Source organism: Anomalospiza imberbis, chromosome 7 (assembly GCF_031753505.1).
Source record: "Anomalospiza imberbis isolate Cuckoo-Finch-1a 21T00152 chromosome 7, ASM3175350v1, whole genome shotgun sequence".
NCBI classification, from domain to species: domain Eukaryota; kingdom Metazoa; phylum Chordata; class Aves; order Passeriformes; family Viduidae; genus Anomalospiza; species Anomalospiza imberbis.
In genome coordinates, this window is record NC_089687.1 from 5,948,334 (window position 1) to 5,967,898 (window position 19,565).

General features: G+C 47.9%; 1 protein-coding gene across 1 annotated transcript; it reads right to left on the bottom strand.

Moving 5' to 3' along the window:
- Positions 1-2,327: 2,327 nt before the first annotated feature.
- Positions 2,328-10,988, bottom strand: LOC137476826 (carnosine N-methyltransferase 2). Its single transcript, XM_068195167.1, has 7 exons — positions 10,907-10,988; positions 9,116-9,254; positions 7,579-7,631; positions 4,438-4,545; positions 4,200-4,330; positions 3,800-3,893; positions 2,328-2,729 (listed from the first exon to the last, which is right to left on the bottom strand). The coding sequence occupies exons 1-7, from the start codon at positions 10,950-10,952 to the stop codon at positions 2,374-2,376; spliced, it is 927 nt and encodes a 308-aa protein (XP_068051268.1). The 5' UTR covers positions 10,953-10,988; the 3' UTR covers positions 2,328-2,373.
- Between the last annotated feature and the right edge of the window lie 8,577 nt (positions 10,989-19,565).

The window sequence follows — 19,565 nt, forward strand, 5'->3', positions numbered from 1 at the left end:
GGGAAGATCTGGGCAAACCTGTATTGTGCCAATTTTCTGCAAAGACTAACAGGTAGATTTTCCTTTGAAGCTTGAAAAGCAAGCCTGATTTATGGTACCTTTTGTTTTTCCTCTTAATCTACCAGGTAGAGACAGAGGCACCACTGCTGATTGGAAATAAACCATGGGAATTCATAGTAGAAGGAGAACACTGATGGGAGCAGTGCTGAGAGCCTGTCCAACAGCCCAGCTGTTCACTCCCTGCCCAGTGCTGGGAGCCATCACCAGCAAAGGAGATGCCTGTGGAATAAACAATAGGATGGATCAAAGGGAAAGGCTTGTGCACAGGTATGGGGTACTCTGGAGGAGGTTGTCCAGTTTTGACTGATGTTTCTGGAACTGACAGCAATAGTACTTTCAGGCCAGGGTGCCTCAGTCCTGCCAGGGAGACTATATCATGCTGCTGTTTTCTCATTATTTTGCTCATTTTTCCCGTTACAGTAGTTTCAGGAGAAATGGCTGTGTTTCAAAAAGATATGATAAAACCCAAACCTAAAAAAGTACCCGAAAAAGCCAAAGGACAGAGTGGAGACACAATGACTCCAGGGGCTCATTACCTTTTCAGAGTGATACTGTCTCTGGCAGTAACTGCATTCAGCTGGGTGGGGTGGGACAGTTCTAGCAGGAACAGCAGGACTCTGGATGACAGTGACATGGAATGTCTTGCAAGCCATTGTGACGACGGATGTGTTCATGGTGCTGGAAGAAGCCATTTGATCCATACCTCCACCTGAGCCCCTCCAGGTGCACACAGGTGTGTCCTACCCAGATTAAGCATGGAAAACTCAGACATAGAGATAGATGGCTTCTGTGCCTGCAGGTATTTCCCACCTGAGCTGGGTTTTCCCCCCTCGGAGCTGTTTGCAGTGAGGCTGCTGACACTGCAGGCAGCTTCCCCATGTGCTCAGTCCAAGGTCTGCGCAGCACCACGGTGCCAAATGCAGAACCAAACCTCACTGGCATCCTGAGTGGCATCTCCCTTTGGAGCTGGCTGCCCTGGCAGCACCTCCTTCAGCCCTCTGTACAACTCAGGGCCCTTAGGAAACAGTCTTAACTTACCTATATTAGCACTTTAACCACATACACCACATTTTAGTGCCGATGGTGCTGTTTTGCTGTGCTGCAGCAATGCTGCTCCAAGAGAACCAAGCTGCTTCCCAGTGCTGCAGCACAAGGACAAGCTGCAGCTCTCTCCCAGCTTTTCCACGTCCTCAGGCTCATCTTTCTCACTTACAAGAAACCCTTAATGCCTTCCATAAAATGGTACTTTGCATATTTTTTGGTTTTTAACTCAATGACCTCTTTGTTCTTCATTTTTTATAATCTCATGTGTGTAGAACCAGATGTGACTTTTTTGTTTTAAGATTGCTTTTATTTTATATGGAGACAAACAGTAGTAAGAAAGTAACAAAATTAATGTCTACCTGAAAGAGCACAGGGCAAGTATCATCCTGGGTTCCAAAATATTCTCCAAACAAAAAGGATGATAAATTTTTAAGACATGTCTATATTGTGAGACACTGAGAGACTTGGGGCAGTAAATGTCTATGCCAATAAAACCCCGTGAAATAGCCTAGTGCAGAGCAACTTACTGCTCAGGCCTGGGTGCAGTGACATTACCTGGGTGAAAAGCAGCAGGGACATCTTGTTGGTTTTGTCCTGGTGATGCCTCAAGTTTTAGCTTTTATATTTTTCAGATTCTGTACTGCTTTAGTGTGTACTTTTGATCTTCATATTAGGGGATGGTGAGCTGTCTTCATAGAGTAGGCAGACAAAACAATTCCTTCTCTAGCTGGGGACCAAGGACAAATGATCCAGTTCTCAGGCCCAAGGGCACAAACAATGTGGACTGAAGAGAGAAAAACAAGAAGGATGGGACTTCATAACCTAAAGCTATAATTGGACAATTAATATGCTAATGGACCAAAACTTACAAAAGTGTGAGACCCCGTGACTGATCGTCCATTTTGTGACCATTTTGGGTTCACCTTGGGTGTAGCCCTGGCTGGGCTCTTGTGCTGCCCATCCATTGAGGCCTCCTAATAAATGCCTACTTTATTCTTTAGCTCCATCTAGTCTCTGTTCTAGGTCAGCCTTCACAAGGCATCAGTTTCTGGCGACCCAGATGGGACAGAAGGCACCACTGGCACACATGGCAGCAGCGGGTCGGTGCCCGGCCAGCACAGGGGCTGCCACCTCCTCCCAGCTGCCAAGGCCGTGCAGACTCGTCCGTAGGTGTGCGAACATGCTGGCTACACAGACAGGTGGGAGTGTCAGTGAAAGCACAGGCAGGATGCACGGTGTTAAAAAACCAGTCCAGGCAGGCTCCGGGCTCTAGGACTCCACGATGATCATGCTGAGGTTGTTGCTGAAGATGACCCTGCCGTCCCTGGTGCTGCTGCACTCGGGCTGGCACAGAGCCTCCCGCAGCCGCCGCCGCAGTGCCGGCGGGGCTGTTCCCAGGAAGTTTTTTGTCCCCGTCAGGAAATCCATCATGCGGCTGCCAACCGCGTCCCCCTCGACGAAGCACTCGGTGATGTCCCAGCCCGACGGGAACTCGTAGACGCGGTGCTGCACCCCGAGCCCCCGCAGCACCTCTGTGATGCTGCTGCAGGTGATGTAGTGGCCACTGTCGGTGGCGGGCAGGCAGTCCCTGTGCTTCTTCCACAGGCTGGCCCAGCCGCTGCTGTCTGCCGGGGCACCAGGGAATGTTACTTTGGCAAAGCCAAGGCAGTCAAACACTGGCTAATCAACTGTGAAATGAGCTAGAAAAGCTCCCTCACTGCCAGCCCAGCCCTTGATGGGGCAGGAGGAGACCTTTACCCTTACTCAAGGCTACTTATAAATATCTGTGCCTCATAAAACCCTGGTTTCCCTCAGCCTCCCTCCAAAACTCTCCTGTTTAAAGGAAATTCCTAGGAGATGTCTCCAGCACTGAATTTGCCCAGAAGGAAGGGTGCACACAGGGATACCAATGTGCTGAGCTTGAACATCCTGTGCTACATCTTAACTGTCTCTTGGCCAAAGCAGTGCAGATGTTTTTACACATCAAACCTCAATTATAAGTTCTATACATACAATGCATACCTCAAAACCAATACATACCTAAAAAACAATACATGTCCAAAAAGCAGCCCCAGACAGCAAGGGAAACAGTCTACAGGCAATGTGAGAGGCAGTTTTTATGGGGAACATGGGAATTTGTGCTTTTTCCACCACACCGTGAGCCAGGGATTCATGAATGGCAAAAGGGAAGAAACACTCTATTCTTTTAAGAAGTGCCATCATGTTGTGCCTCTTTTTTCCTGTCCTGCCATAAAGCCTGCAGCTCTCAGCAGCATCTGCTGTCCTTGTGGGCTCTGGGTCATTGATGCACTTCTGGGCTCTGGGTCAATGCTGCACAAAGGTAAGAGCCCTTAGGATGAGTACACCCAGAGCCCCGGTTGTGTTTTTCCGGTGCTGATCTCACCATGAGGAAGGATGGACCCTCATTCATGGACAGCCACACTTCTCTCTACTACATCAGTTCCATAAGCAGGGAAGCAAGAGCACAAAGTCTGTGCCTAAGTGGCCCCATCAGACACTGGGGCCCAAGGCTAAGCCCAAGATTGCATCCTCCATATGAAATCCAGCATTTTAAAAAGTTATTTACTATAGCATAAGCACTACTGACATCCCCAGATAAATATTTGTGGCTCTCAAACGTCAAAGACCTTCAAAACTCCAGCAATGGAGCAAAAAAATACAAGGTCTCCCTTACCTGATAAAATTATGATCAGGAGTTTACCATGATGGTCAAGGCAGCTGTGGAAAAACTTGATAGTACTGGGAATATCCTCCACACGGTACAGCATCTAGAAGAGACAGTGACACACAGCCATTATTCTTCCTCCACAGTGCAATGACCCTCCAAAGGCTTAAACCCTTTCTTTTAGAGGTGTTTTAAATTCTGTTCCAGAGGCTTCCCAGCCTTTCCTGATTCCACATGCCCATTTAGGGACACCTCACAGCACTGAGCATTGCTAGCTTTGGTGTTTGTAGAGCTCTGCAGAATTGCTATGGGAGAGCAGTGCTCAGCTCTGGTCATAAATTCAAGCATACAGCAGAACTGAAGGGGGCAGTTAAATCCTATAACCTTGCGTTAAAGAAATGTCCATTACCTGGATCATATGGATGAAATCAAATTTCTTATGTGTGCCTCTCTCCTTCACCTGCTGTTCATACTCCAAGGAAGTGAGCTGGTGCCAAATAAAAGAAACATTCTGCAGGTCTGGAGCTTGATTCACCAGTTCTGTTTCAAAAAGCAGAAGAAAACCCTGAATTTCATAAAATATCAGAAAAACTCAGCATTCAAATGGATGGTCCTTGCTATAACCCAGGCAGCAGGTGTAGCCTTACCTTTGTAAGCTGCCACGTGCTGTGGGTTGGGCTCCACAATCTCATTGTCAATAAAGACCCCTGGGTGCACAGCCTGCAGTATCCTGATCATTTTCAAATCCTGCTCACCTATTCAATAAACACAAATTCACTACTTTAGAAAGCAGATAAATGCAATGGAAGTATGCCAGTGCACCAGCCACCACTCCTACCAGGAAATCTCCCAGCAGAAGCGAGGCATGTTCTGATTTGTGGTTCATGTGGTGGCACAGCCTGGTGATACTCCTACCTGCTCTAGCTGACAGAGAGGTACAGAGGAGCCTGAGAACAAGGCAAACAGCAGCACAGAAACCTGCTAATGGCAATACCCTGGGTTGTGGGACAGACAGGCCAAAAGAATCACTGCTTACTGTTCACAAAAATAACCATGAAACATTAGTTTTCAATGACCCCACAAAGTTTGAATGGGTGCAAGGAGGCAGCTGACACAGCTGCATGGGGTGGCCCATGGCTTTGGGGCTGTCACAGGGACACAGTGGCTGCTGTGACACAGCCCCAAGACCTGGGGAACTGCATCACAAGAGAAAAGACCCACTGACATGCAGTATCCTGGATCCTCCCTCTTTGGGGATTGTCCACATGGCCTCAGCCCAGGGCATCAAAGAACTGATGGCTATCTTGGAAATACAGGTAGACACACATTTGTGTGGGATTGTCCTGCAAATTCAGCCATTGGTGCTTCCATGCTGCTGTGCAAGCTCTGGAGGAGCAAGCAGCAGTCTGTCCTCCTGTTATAGGAAATTTTTCAGCCTCTCTGAGGTGATACAGGTCATGCTGCTTATTTCCCAGAAATGCCAAGCATATGAGTCCCCCTGGATCACTTCAAACTATGTAAATAAACAGCAGATGTGACCACCTTGATGAGACCTCTGCAAGAATCCTATCTGTAGCTGATGGTGAGGCCTAAAAATAGCCCTGGCCTTGCAAATGTCACACAGAGAGGTCTTGATATGAGATCCTGCATCCTCCCTGCTCTTTCAGCTGATGTGCCAGCCACGGGAAGAGCTGTCATCCTTGGCAGGTGCTGCAGTACATAGAATTCAAGGAAGGAAATATCAGCCATGCCAGCACTACAGGGACATCCGAGGGAGGAGGAGTCTTTTGAAATGAGAGAAAAAATACCCATGAGGAATGCAGTGGCAGCAGGGCAGGGCCAGCCAAAGGCTCAAGGGAGGAGGCTGTGGCGGCATCCATTGAAGGTACAGGGACTAATACTGCTGACAGGAAGGAAGATCCCAATAACAAGCAGCTGAATCATTTGTGACAGCCCTAGATGTCAGTTTGTAAGTGCCTGGTTTGGGGAGCACCAGCCCTTAGAGCTGCCTGCAGCCTTGGGGCAGGGCCAGAGGCACAGAATCACTACCCCGTGCTCTGGAGCCACTGATGGAGGCAAATGGGTGCATCAACAGCAGGTGGATGTCTTAAAAGCTGCTTAGGTTTGGAGTTTTTTTCACTCCACCTCTGTAAAATTCCTTAATCCAGTGCTTGCAAGATCAGGTAATAACATCTTCAACCAGGTGTCTGTAAAAACAAGCAGTAAAATAACAGCACTCTAGGGCAGGAATTTCTCTGCTGCAGCTGACCCTGCCAGCAACAACCCTCCAGCACTGACCACAGCTAGGCTGGGACAGAACTGGAACCTCTCTGCAACTGGAAAGTTCCAGCTCAGAGTTCAACCAGCCATGAGAAAACATGGGGCGAGTCAGAAAACGTGATTTGGACCACAACAGAGGCTTTCAGGATGTGGAGTCAGCCACTAATCCCCATTAATATTTTCATCAACTAAACTAATTCCGGGGGCTCTGTGAAACCAGAGTCCACCTATGAAAAGGTCAGGGATCAGATATAACCTTTTAGTTGGTGCCATCCCAGCTCACTCCGTGCCCAGCCCCAGAAGCTCAGTCCTTGCAGACGTGGGCAAGTTGAGGGGTGCAGGTCTGGACCCCTGTCCTGGCATCTGTGAGGGGCATTCACCCAGGAAACACAGGAAATTTTAGAGGGTTTATTTTTCCATTAAAACCTCCTCTGAAGAGGACATAAGGAAAATTAAGGATGAAGCTAAAAGTTCATTTCCCCCTTGTGCTTTTGTGGAGTCAGAATTTCTGTTTTATATTACTTAATGAAAATAGAGGGTAATTGAGAGCTGAATCATTTCTTCCTGCTTGGTTTCTCATATGCTCCAACATATTCCCAGTTGGGGAAAACAGTCAAATGCTAATTTTCTCTTACTAAGGAAAACAAAATGAAAAAAAGTGAGAAAAATGCTTTCATTTGAAAGTATTAGCACTTAAAATTCAGCTGAAAATACTTTTCAAAGCAGAAGTAAACTCTGACAAATCAAACCACCGCTTCTTTTCTCTACTCTTTATTTTCTCCCAGTTTCCCTAGGAGCAAAGTTGGCTGTTTCACCACTTTTTTGTTTTGTTGTTTCGGCTTTTTTTAAACACAAATGCATTTAGAACAACTTTAAAGCTATTTTTCCAAAGGATCGGTTTCTCTCAGGGGAAAAATATCATTTGCAGTTAAAGCCTACTTATCACTGGGTAAAAACACAGCAGTAACAGAGAAACACGTCTTGAAAAAGCTGATGCAGCTTTGCATCAGCTAATGGTTGTGGCCAGGTGGTTTTGCACTACTGAGAGCAGGGCACTGCCCAGCCTTGGCCTCTGGGATCCCTAAAAGCAAAGCAAAAGGAGACGTCCCTTCAGGGGGGACAGTCTAAGGCAGGATTTGGGGTGGAAAGAACCTCTCCAACGTTTGTAATTCTCTCCAACAAGGTTTGAAGATGCTCTTGTACCAACCAGAAGGAGGAGTCCTTGCTTTGAGGCAAATAAGTTAGGTGAGAGTCACCAAGAGGCAGAAACTAAGCTAAAATCACACATTTCGCAGAAAGATCTGAGCAGCAGTGCTTCAGAAGGGAGATGGAGAGGGAAGGAAGGGAAGGAGCACTCCTCTTATCCCAGCTCCACTCTTCCTTCTGCCCTTCTGTGCTTCAGTTGGAAATGCTGTCACTAATGTCTGAGTAATCCTCATTGCCCAGTTTCCCAGTATCTCCTTCTGCTCCCCACAGGTCCCCCCGTGCCCCATCCCCACACTCCTCACCTGTGCCACTCCCAACTCCCAGAACGCTGAGGGTCGATTTTCCAGTGCCCAGACTGAAAGGATAAATACACATTATTTAACCACACTGAGTCACACCACTTCATGTTTTCACTCTTACATCTTGGATGATATGTCAGCCTGGAAATTTTCGTGTTATGCACATGAATTGGGAGAGAAATTTGATCATCCCTTTTGAGCCTGGTGATAACCAGCATGGCAGGAGCCTGCCCAGATCAGCCAGCTCATATGGTGCAGAGTTTCTCACCCTTTGCCAATGAGATTTCTTCAGGCTGTGGCTGGCAAAAAGAAAAAAAAAAGCCTCTGGGAAGCCCAGGGCAAAGGGGCTGTACCTGACTGGGGTGGTACTGCTGGGGAAGCAGGAACAAGGTGAGCTGGGGAAAACCTCAGCACCCTCAGGAGGGAATATTGGCTATAAATACCCAGAAAAAGCAAAACCATTAGGCTATCCAGGTGACTGGAAATCATCTCTTATCAACACTACTCTTGGATTGAAATTGGGAGGAGGGTCTGAATTGTCAATAATTTGTACCTTATAAAATTGCTTATTAAAAGACTCCAGTCACGTGCTTCCTAGCAGAATATTTAATAACAGTCGAGGGATTGAGTTTCCCAAACACAGTCTCAGGAAGCACCACAGTAATGATTCCACAGGAGTGGGATGAGCAGCAAGTCCTGAAGGGTGTGAGCAAGTCCAGGGGCCTTTGCCCTAATGAGGGTCAAGACCCTTTGAGAAACCCAAAATAAGCATCATAGAAAGCCACAATCTTGTTCATGATTTAAAGTCACAATTAAAATTTCTTAACATACTCTTTAATGATTTTTTTTTGTTTATTTTACACATATATATCTGATCTATAGAATAAAATTTTGCCTGCCTAAATTTTTTTTCGCAATGGAGAAAAATACAGTTCCTATAACATCCAAAAATTACCCAGATTTGAAAGGACTTTCTTGTGTTTTGGATCTAGGCTCTTCTGAAGCTGTCTGCAGTTTTCCAGCCATAAGATATTACATCAATACTTTACAAAACTGATTATCATTTGGTACTTAAGCAATGCAAATCAACTTAGGATAGAAATAAGGAGCTCTTAGGGGATTGGGGAAACTACAAATTAGCCACTAGGAGAGCATTAAAGATGTGTTTCTGTTTGGATGGATGTGATGAAGTCCCAAGAGCAGGGAAGGAGCACAAGAGAGCTTTTCTTTCAGAAAAAGTAAAAGCAAACAACCAAAAAACCCCAACTTTAATCCTCGAAGAATCAGCTAATGAAAAGAGATGGACATGAGAACAAGGTCTTGAGTCTTTTCTTAACATAAGCTGAGAGGCAGCACTGTGTATTAATTGAAACAGCACGTACTCTGGAGTCATTAAACAGAATATCCTAAAAACTACTAGTAGGGGACTTAAATCTGAAAAGCATTTAAAGTTCATTCCTGCCCCAAAAAATCCTTAAAAGTTTTTGCTGACTCCCAGGATAACAGATGGCTTTCCCACCTCGGGGTAAGTGCTCCTTACCCAGCCACAATGTTGGGCATTTGTTCCTTGTTGAACTCATCCATGCACTGGTGCTCTGTTGAGTGATCCAAGAATGACTTAAAGGCCTCCACATACTCCTCAGCTGTGAGGCTTCTCATGGAAGGGATCATGTAGAGCTCTTGGAAAACGAACATGGATTGCATGTTAGAGGCTTTGAGGCATGTGAAGGGTCAAAGCACTTACCTCATGTGAAAAACCCAACTTAACCCAACAGGAGCCAGGGATTTGGGAAAATGATGCAGGGGATGCACTTTCCAACCTGTTCACACTCAGGGTTCAAAAATGATTCTTGGACACCCTTCGACATCAGAATGTTTGCTAAGTGACTCATCATTACAGGATAGCCTGAGGAAAGTGTCTCCAAAATGTTTAGCCAGATGCAGGACACTGTGTTTGCAAGGGATGGAACTGGAGGGGTTTTCTGGAGGACTAAAGAAAAGATGAAGGGAGTCACACGGTGGGTCCAAACCTGTGGCCATCACTGGTGCCCATGCTGGACAGTGTGACCAAGGTGGGCAGCTCTTGGCACACTTCCCAGGAGGGGTGATGCAACACAAACACTGCCACCTGCAGCTGAAGCAAAAATAGTCCACCCTGTGCATTTCATTTGTGACTCTCGCAGCACGGGACTGAAATGGGCTGCCAGGGAGGGGAATTCCCTGCTGGGACCTGCAGCTTGTGGCCAGGAGGACAACTGATGGCAAAACATTTCACCTGGATGGGCTCATGTTAAAATATGGGTGACTGGCACCAAGATCTCTCCTTCTGAGTCAAAACCAGGGATACTCAAGGAGTTCCAAGCAATTATTGCAAAGTCTCCCTTTCCTGCTGACACATCCTAACGACAGGGCAGTTCACAGAATTCACAGAATCACAGGGTTGGAAGAGACCTTCAAGATCATCGAGTCCAACCCAGCCCCAGCACTTCAACTAAACCCTGGCACCCAGTGCCACATCCAGGCTTTGTTAAACACAGCCAGGGATGGTGACTGCATCACCTCCCCAGGCAGCCATTCCAGAACTTTATCACCCTTTCTGTAAAAAACTTTTTCCTAATATCCAACCTATATTTCCTTTGGTGCAGCTTGAGACTGTGTCCTCTGGTTCTGTCAGTGCTGCCTGGAGAAAGAGACCAACCCCACCTGACTGCAACCACCTTTCAGTTGCCAGGGCATTGGCTCTGGCCATCTGCTCAGGGCTGAGCAGCAATGGCAGGACTAAGAGAAGATGCCCTGCCGTGCTGGGTCCGTCTCAGACAATGCTGCAGTAGGAAGGCACTGACAGTGCAGCCTCCACCTGCAAGATCAATGCTGAAAAGGCATCATTCAACAGGGGAAAAATCAGCTATTCCTCTTAAATGAAACGAGGATGAAGGACAGGACTTGGCAGAATGTCTTCATCCTCATTTTTGCCTTTCAAAGAGTTGCATTTTTATCACCACTAATAAGAGAACCATGTATGTCTCAGGACACTGCAATCTCAAATTGAATGCCTCTGCTGTTTCCAAAACTACATGTCTTTGGCAGCTGTGTTCCTGGTCCAGCCCTATTGGAGGTAAAGACATCAATATCTATCCCCAACACTTTGAACTCTACCCTAACATAAACCTGAAATCACCTGAATTGCAGTCAATTTACCATCCTGTTTCTTAGTCTTTTTTTTTTTTAAACAATCTCTAACTCCGAAAGAATTAAAACATGTTTGTAGTGATAGCAATCCGAGTGGGCATTTTACTTCAATTTCTTTTTTTTTTTTTTTTCTCCCAAATACCTGAATTATCGTGTGGTGTTGTCAGAATCTCTGCTTCAAAGTTCATGCTGGGGAAACTATTCCTGTAAGGAAAGTATAGCACTTCAGTTATTTGAAGAACCTGTATTTTTTTTTGAAGCTGCACTGAAAATGCAGAACAAAGGGAAGATGCTCCAGGACAAGCTTTTCTCTGCTGACAATCCATAATTTATTTTGTTCTTTTTTACTAGAGAAAGCCAAAACTTCTTTGTAGCTGATCATAGTCATAGAATCCTAGAGTCAACAGAACAGTTTGGGTTGGAAGGGACCTCAAAGCTCATCTTGTTCCAATCTCCTGCCAGGGGCAGGGACACCTTCCACTAACCCAGGTTTCTCCAAGCCCTGTCCAAGCTGGCCTTGGACACTTCCAGGGATGGGGCATCCACAACTGGCCACTGCTCCAGTGTTTGTCTGAGATGTGCTGTGGAAATTTTCATACCCCTGCAGAACCATTAACCAGTCATTGCAACTGAAGGCATCAGACTGACATTTTCCTTTCTTCATTTTCCTTTGACAGTGTGCCTCATACATAAAACAGGGGTGAGGAGACACTGGCAAAAGAAAGGGATGCATTTAAGTTGGAGCAAGGACCTTACTTCTGCAAAGACAGGCTTGGGATGAGGCTGTCTGTGCAAAGGGAAGAGTCCCCTCCTGGGTAACCACATTTCAGTATCAAGATGCACAGCAAGTCTTAGGGGTGATATCCTGTATAATGTGTTTAAACACACCAAGGCTTTGCTGTTAGAAAATGCCTCAGGGCTAGCAGTCTGACATAGCACACCCCAGCCCAAAGGTCTCCTCTGCCAAGGAAAAGAATCCCAAGTGAAGGAAAAAACAAGGCAGGAGGTGGGAAAGTAAAGAAGAGAGTTTGTAGAGGGGCTTTGAGATACAAATATGTAGGGACCATGCTGGCCAGGTGGTAAGGAAGTGGCCACATGCAAATACTGCACTGCTTTGGCCAAGGAAGGCAAGAAAATACTGAGAGGTCTCAGAGACACTGGGGCACTTCCAAAGTCCTGCAAGAGCAGCTGATTTCATCTGAGTTCAGTGCCAAAGTCATGTAACCCATGTCCATGGTGTATGTCAAAGGTCTCTCTTCCACCACCTTGACCTCTCCTCTCCCCAGGAAAGACCTCTCAGAAGCTCATCAGGAAGAAGCCAGAAGTCAGCCCACCTCCACAATCTCCAGCTTGGCTGCAGGCCAGTCCCTCCAATTTCCACTCAACCCTCCAATCTCTTCCATCTCTGCCCATCAAAACCCCCAGAGGGTTATTTTGTCCCCTCAGCTGGGTGAACCCAGCAAGGTGCTTTTCAGAGCAAATCTCCCACTAAAATGCTGAAGGGTAGCGTGGCTTTTCCTGTGCAGGGAGGAACAGCTTTGGACATTAATTCCATTTCTGACAGGTCAAGTGTTTCCAGCCATGCCAGAAGACCTGCCAGGCGACCTGGACAGACTTCAGCACAAGCATTCACCAGCACAGATGATGCCAAGGCCTCTTCCACTGACACTTTTGCCATTTCTCCTGGCAGGGGTTAGATTCTGAGACTGATTAGCACTTGTTGCTGGGAAGGTGAAACAGGAGCAAAAGGACTTCCTCTAAAATCTAGTTAAAATCCAGACCAGATCCTAAAATTTGCAAATAACATTTTGGGCTCGTCCTGCCCATCCCAGGACCCCAACACCCAACAGCAGGACGGAGGCAGGGACTGCCAGGGAGCAGGATGCCTGCGGGCAGCTGGTGCTGCCACAGCTCCCAGCTAAGACTGAGCTTGCAAGGTTAAACCTCTTCCCTCTGTGAACAGAGCTGGGTACAACATGGACAGCAGCCGCAGGGAAGTCACATTGGAACTTCAGGTGATGCAGCCTCTTCACGTTGAAAAAGTTTTCTCTAGGAAGACAAATTGCAAGAATATCTACATAACTCATAAACTTCATTATTCCTAAACTTAAACTGTGGAAGGGCTAAAGATCTCCCCCTTAGCCCCCATCCTTCGCAGGACACGGGCGCATCTGCTGCTCCTCCCACGTCCCGCACAGCGGTGTGTGACACAGAGACAGCAGGTGGGGAAGCACCATCCCTCTCCCTGCCAAAGCCCACACACCTCTTCACCTCCGGAGCCGGCTCCATCGCGGGGGTGGCTGCTGTGCAGGCACACAGGGGCAGGGCCGATGATCCTCGTGGGTCCCTCCAGCCCGGAACACGCGGCGATTCCGTGAGCCGGCAGCGGGGCCGGGGCAGCCAGGCCCTAGGTCAGCATGTCCAGCCGGCCCCGCTCGGCTCTGCCGGACCTGTGGGGACAGGCAGCGTCACCGGGGCAGGGACAGGGGGAAACCCGAGCCCCGGGGACAGGAGCGGGGAGCCGGGGCGGGCCGGGCGTCCGCAGCGGTGTCCTCATGGCGCGGGGGAGAACACGAAGGGACGCCTGGAGACTTCCGAACCTGCGGAGCCTGAGTGGCAGCGGCTGAGGGGTGTGAGCCGGGCACACCGGGGGCTGTTTCCACTTTCTAATGTGCTGCGAGCCTTGTCTCTCCTTCCTGCTCGCCGCCCTGGGCAGGAGGGAGCGCTTTCCTGCATCCTTGCCGCGCTGCTGCCTGATGGACGCGGGATGCGCCGCGTGATCCCTGCCTTTCCCAGGGGTCAGAGGAGCTCCTTGGCTGCCCGCAGACCTGAGCAAGCGATTTTTCCGTCTGTGACTCAGGGGGAAACGGGGCACAGCGGCAGAACCTCTAGCGAGCACTGCAGCCCCCGGGGACGGGGGGACGGGCAGCCAGGACAAGGGCAGCGAGCCCAGCCTGCTCTCACTCCGCTTGCTAAACCGCAGGGATTAGAAAGCAAGGAAACATTTTGGGGGACAGGGGAGAGGTGGCTGGAGGTCCCCACGAAGGTGCAGTGGTCACTGTTCGAAATACAGAAAATCCTGGGTGCTCCCTGCACTTGCCTCTGGATTTTTCCCCTACCCTCACCTACAGGACTGGTGCTCCTTTTGCCTAAAATCTAATAACACAAATGTAAAAAAGAAAGGATTAAAAGACTTTATATTTCCAAGTGAGGCCCAGTGGTGGGAAGAGCAGCATTAGGATCCTCATTCCTTGAAGACAACGGGTAGAACGGATTGAGCAGATAAAACCTCCCACCTTATGGAGATCCCCAGAAAACTTCCTGCCCTGCACAGATCCCCTAGACCAGGGACCTCAGGTGGAGATGCTTCACCATCAAGTGACCTGCCTTGGTTTGCACCAGATTTAGCTTCCAGATGGATTTAAGTTATCCACCTCAAGGGAGGTCCACAGCAGCAGGTTAAGCCAGAAACAACTGCATTGCTACTCTTCAACAAAATATTCAATATATTCCAGGTGAGGGAAGACCAGAACCTCTTTGCTAGGTCTCAAGTGCACCTTTGGGACCGTGGGACCACCTGGGCAGTGATCTTACATCAGTTCATTCAGTCCCACCAGAGATGCCATCCCAGACACCAGCCATGCACCAGTGGATGCACCTGGAGCATCCCAGCCGAGCCCCAAGCGCTGCCCCCGCGGCAGCCTCGTGTCCCCCAGCCACCTCTGCCTTGACCCAGTGTCACTGTGACACCCAGCTAAGCCACCCCTCCACCCCCCATGCCAAAACCAGGGGTGGACACCCCGCAGGTCCCGGCAGGAAGCCATACCTCCCCGGAGCTGTCGAGAAACGTCCAGCAGCCTGGAGCTGCAAACCCTTGGGAGCCTCCTTGTACACCCACGGGGCGCTGCTCCCCCTGCCCGTGTCCCTGTGCCCCCCCGGGCCCGAGCCCAGGGAGCCGCCCTGAGCTGGCCTTGGCCTCCAAGAGCAGCCTTTGTTCCGCGGGGCTGCGAACAACGGGACATTGTGGGCAGCTGCCGGGGCTGGCAGGGGCTGGCAGGGGTGGCTTTGGAGGACGTGCCCTCTGCCAGCCGTGTTTTCGGTCGTTCTGGCCAGCTCGTGACTAAATCCGCTCTGAGCCCTGTTTTCCGTACGAGCTGGAAAAGCTGATTTTTGGTCAGCGAGAGGATGGCTGAAGCAGAGCTGGGCTGCAAGGAGTGGAAAACAAAGCGGCTGTGTTTCGTCCCACGCTCTGCGGCTCCGGAGGTCAGTTTTGGGCTGATCCTGCAGAAATAGGTCATCCACTCTCTCCGGGGCAAGCCTGTCTGAGGCTGGTGCTGCCATGGCCCCGAGCCCCTCTCATTTGCCATTTCTATCAGCCCACCACAACCAGCTTGGACCTGCACCTCCAGGCAGGAAAGCCTGGGTACTGACATCACATTTCAATGAATTTACCTTGTAAATAGCAATCAGCTTTTAGGCTGATGATTGTAATGAAGGTCCTTGGCATTTTTAGAGTGTTGATGGCAGAAGGTTTAGGACTAAATGGTTTTTAAGGTCCCTTCCAACCCAAACCAGTGTATCATTCCATGTTTACTACTTTGTTTTTTGAGACTTTTCCAAATCCACCTAGAACAATCGCTTAAAGCTCAGGTAATGTAACTCTGATTTTCTTGTGAGCAAAGCTCTTCTGTAGCAGTTTCCTGTTTTAATAAAAATGTTTTCATCAGTTAGATATTTTCCGTTTTCTAGACTAATCTTCTCAAGTACTGTAGTTTCTGTACTCTCCTGGGTGAAACATTTCATGCAAACATGTTATTCTCCATCAAGCAAATTCTGGAAGAGAGAAGGATAACCAGCAATTTTGTAGCACCCATTTTCCTGATAGTTAACAACAAGATTTCTCATTAAGGGAAGAAATTTTGTTTTCCTTTAATCCTTTAATCCTGGGCAGGAGTAGATTTTGGAGTTTGAGCAACAGTATTTTTAAAAATCTGCTAACATAGGATATTTTCCTATGGGAAAAAGAATATAATTTCTGATAAATATTGAAAAAAAAGGCACTGCAGAAGCAGAACTCATCCCTCTCTGAGGGCAACAGCCCTCACTGCTGCTGAGCTCCAGACATGTTTTTGTTCAACCTCCCAAAAAACCTGAAGTATCTATGTCTTGGAGCTAATTACTTTTTTTTTTTTTTTAACACAGCCTTTCCTCCTTCTTTTTTAAAGCCTGAATCCTGGTACAACTCTTCCAGACCTTTTAAAATTTCCCTTTTCAACCTATTTGACCAGAGGTCCTAACTCATGTAGTTGTAATTACAGAGCCAAGGTAAGGGCAGAGGGAAAGTCCAGTGTGGCTGCCTGAAAAAAAAAAGGCTTTTTGATTCAAGGTGAAGACCAGCTTTGCTCTACAACCCACCCATTCAAAAAGAATATCTCTGAGAGCAAAGACTGATACGGTAAAAACTTAAAAACTCACATGTCTTCAGCCAGGAAAACACGCTTGGAATTTAAATTTCTCTGGCTGTACCTGTGCTGCTGCCAGTAGCATGTGCTGGCAGTCCAACATGAGCAGGATTAAACACATCCCACGGGAACAGCACTCCAAAACAGGGGTACTTGCAAATCCTGCTGTTCCAAAACATGAGGAATCGCCAGCAAAAGAGATTTTGTCCCTAGCTCAAAGTTAGCAGTGCAAATAATAAGGGTGGAGACTGGTCCCTGAGAGGTTTTTGTGGTTCAAGAGGATGAATTGAGGGGGACAGGAAATGAAGGATCAGAATTTAGATTATTTTTACTCACCTGCTGTTAAAGCAAGGCTGAGCCCAGCCATCACACCACATCTGAACTGAAGGGATCTGAATGCTCCGAGCAGTCAAAGCATCCCAGGAAAAGCCACTCTGCCAGGCAAAAATATGTTAGAAAATTGGAATGTCTCTTGGAATGTATGTATGGTGATGAGCCACATTTCCGTGGGTAAGCAGAGAGAAGCAGTGGAAGAGTGGGCATGAGCCCAGTGGAGGATGCTCGCCTTTCACAGACTTTGTCTGCTCTTCTGTGAACCCTTCTGGTCTGTCCTACTCTTAAAAAGAGAAAGCTCAGCTAAATTCACTCTTCTTTGATAGCTGGGTCAAAGCTTCTTTTCCACTGGCGTTAGGTTCTGCCGTCTCTCAAACCCTGAGGAGCATTTACGAAAACAGATCAAATCCAGCAGCTTTGGCAAATCGAGTTTAGCAATGAGCATTATCTGTCATCCAGCAGATTGCAGCAGCACAGGAGAGCATGTCCCAGCCAGGCACTACAGATTTATTTTACCAAAAGCCACTAGATGGGGATGCAAGGACACTTTTCTGCTCTCTGCTATGCTTTGATCCCATCACGCTGAGCTCGAGCTGGCCTTTCCCACTCACAGGGGCTGCTGTTGTCTTTCCTTTTTCTCTTTAAGAGCTGACAGAAGTTATTTGGAAACTTATCACTTGCTGAGTTCTCATCCTGTAGGGATCAGGCCTCAGGCAGCAGTTACAGTGCGATTGCTTCTTGCTGAATATTATTCTCTGCACCAAGACTTAGGAAGAGTAAGAGCTTTGCCTTTCAGTTTGTGGATTAGTCTTCTTTTATAGGCTGTGGAAAGAAAAGGTACTTGAGATTGAACACAGGGGAGAAAATGGCATTCAGCAAACTGGTAATCTCTGAAAATGTCCATACTTTGGAGCAGTTACTGTGGGTAAAAGCCAGGAGATTTTCTTGGGCTCAGTAGTCAAATCTCTGGGTAATTTTTTTTTTGTTTGTTTGTTTCTCCTCTTTTGAACTCCACAGTTGTCCTAAGAATAAGCAAGACAAGATCAGGAGAATTGGTTTGGCAGAGGCATAGGCAGGATCAGCCCTGCTCTCCAGGGCAGGAGCACTCCACAGAGGTGCCCCAGGAGCACACTTAGGCTGCAGGAGCCCGTGCAATGCATCAGAAATGCTGTGGGAGTGAGGAGGGCTCCAGTCCTACAGTAATTGTCAGCTCTGACCTCCAGTCACCTTGGCCTTCTGCAATGAGCACCCACTCTTACTGTTTTATCTCAAGTGTCAGGATATTTGGTGCTTATATTAATTCCCAGCTCCTGAAGTGAGGTGAAATGGGGAAAAAATGCTCTTCTAGCAAATATTTAACAGCAAAATTCCAGCACTGGGAGTATCTAAGGTACCCAAAATGCACTCCAGGCTTCAAACCACAGAAAACACTTTGAAAGAAATCCAAAAATTGATTCATTTCAGAGCAATTTCATGAATTGAAGATTCAGTGGTTGGCAGGGAGGGAGAGCGGGTGTCAAGGTATCTTTGGGAATCTGAGAAAAAAGTCTCTGGTAAATACCCTGAAAGCAAATTAATCTTATATCACAGCAATCAATTAAGAAAAGTGGGAGAACAATTCAAATATTACCAAATAAGTGTATTTCCTACTCCATATGCTCAAAATATGGAGCTAATGCTGCCAGTTCATGGCAATCAGTGTTTTAAGGGTTGGGAGAAGAGAAGCACTGGGGTCTGTATGGTGTTTTTAACTGCATCTCCACTAATTGCTAAAACCAGATTGTTCTACTTCATTAAGCATGAACAGAAGGGCAGTTGCTTTTCCTGGGCCAGAGGGTGAGGAGGTTGCAGGGCAAGGGCTGAAGGAGCACTGGGATGGCAGCAGGGGCCATGTCCCTGCACTCCCTGGCTGGGGACACCACGGGCTGCCCACCATCCCTGCCAGGGCATTCCCAGCAGCTTCAGCAGGCACTGCAGAGTCCAGCTATTCCTCTTCTGTGCTTTTTCCTCACTTAGCAGTCTCCTCATGGTGACCACAAAATGTCTGTTTTCCAGGAACCCATTTTATGGATTAGCCATGGTAGGCACTTGCAGCCCTCCATAAAGCACACTGACACGCTCTGTGGTGTATTCCCAACTTGACTGAAAAATTGATCAAAGCTGATAGAGTTACAGGGCCCTGTGTCCCTCTACAATCTGCTGTTGTGCTGCTCAGCCCTAGCAGAGGCAGCAGAGCCAAACCCTGCGAAAACCCTGACTGAAAAATGCACCTCCATCCTGCCCTTGGCTTTGCACCCTGGGGAGAGCCACGTGGATGATGTGCAGGATCTGTCCCCCCTCCTCCCCTAGTTGCTGCTGGTTCTCCTGGAGCCAAGCTTCCCCTGGCATTGTGGGTATCCCCAAAATGCAGCAGGGAGTGCCAGTAGGGCCAGCAGGCCCCACAAGGCAGTGACACCATGTGCAGTGTGCCCAGGGCTGGCACATCCTCACCCCAGTGAGGGCATGGCCTCATGTGCCTCCTGCATCCCCTGTCCCATCTGCTTCAGCAGCAGCTCTTGGCAGAGACTGCTTAAATTACATGAATATTTAGCAAACTCATTAAATGTGGGCATAGGTCTCCTGGAAAAGATGGGACGCCATGCAGCAGAGTAGTTGTTGGCTTCTGCTGCAAGACCTCATCAAAGCCTTTTGCCTTTTCCTCCCAACAGCTCTTGCATTTGCTCACAGAGAATATCAGTCCCTTGAAGCAAATTCTGTGCCTCATTTCATCCCCAAATCTCCTGGGTTTTGGGAGGGCAGTTGGCTGTTGGGTGTGCTGTCTCTCCCCAGGCATCCTGTAGTGTCCCAGTCCTACAGAAGCACTTTCTCCTTCTGTTTACTAATTAGTTTGAGTTCTGCTGCAATGCCAAATGAACAGTAAACAGCAAATCCAATACCTGATTCGAAGAGCTTCCAAATGAGGGGTCAGGCAGGATACAAAGGATGTCAAAATAACTAACAGAGGAT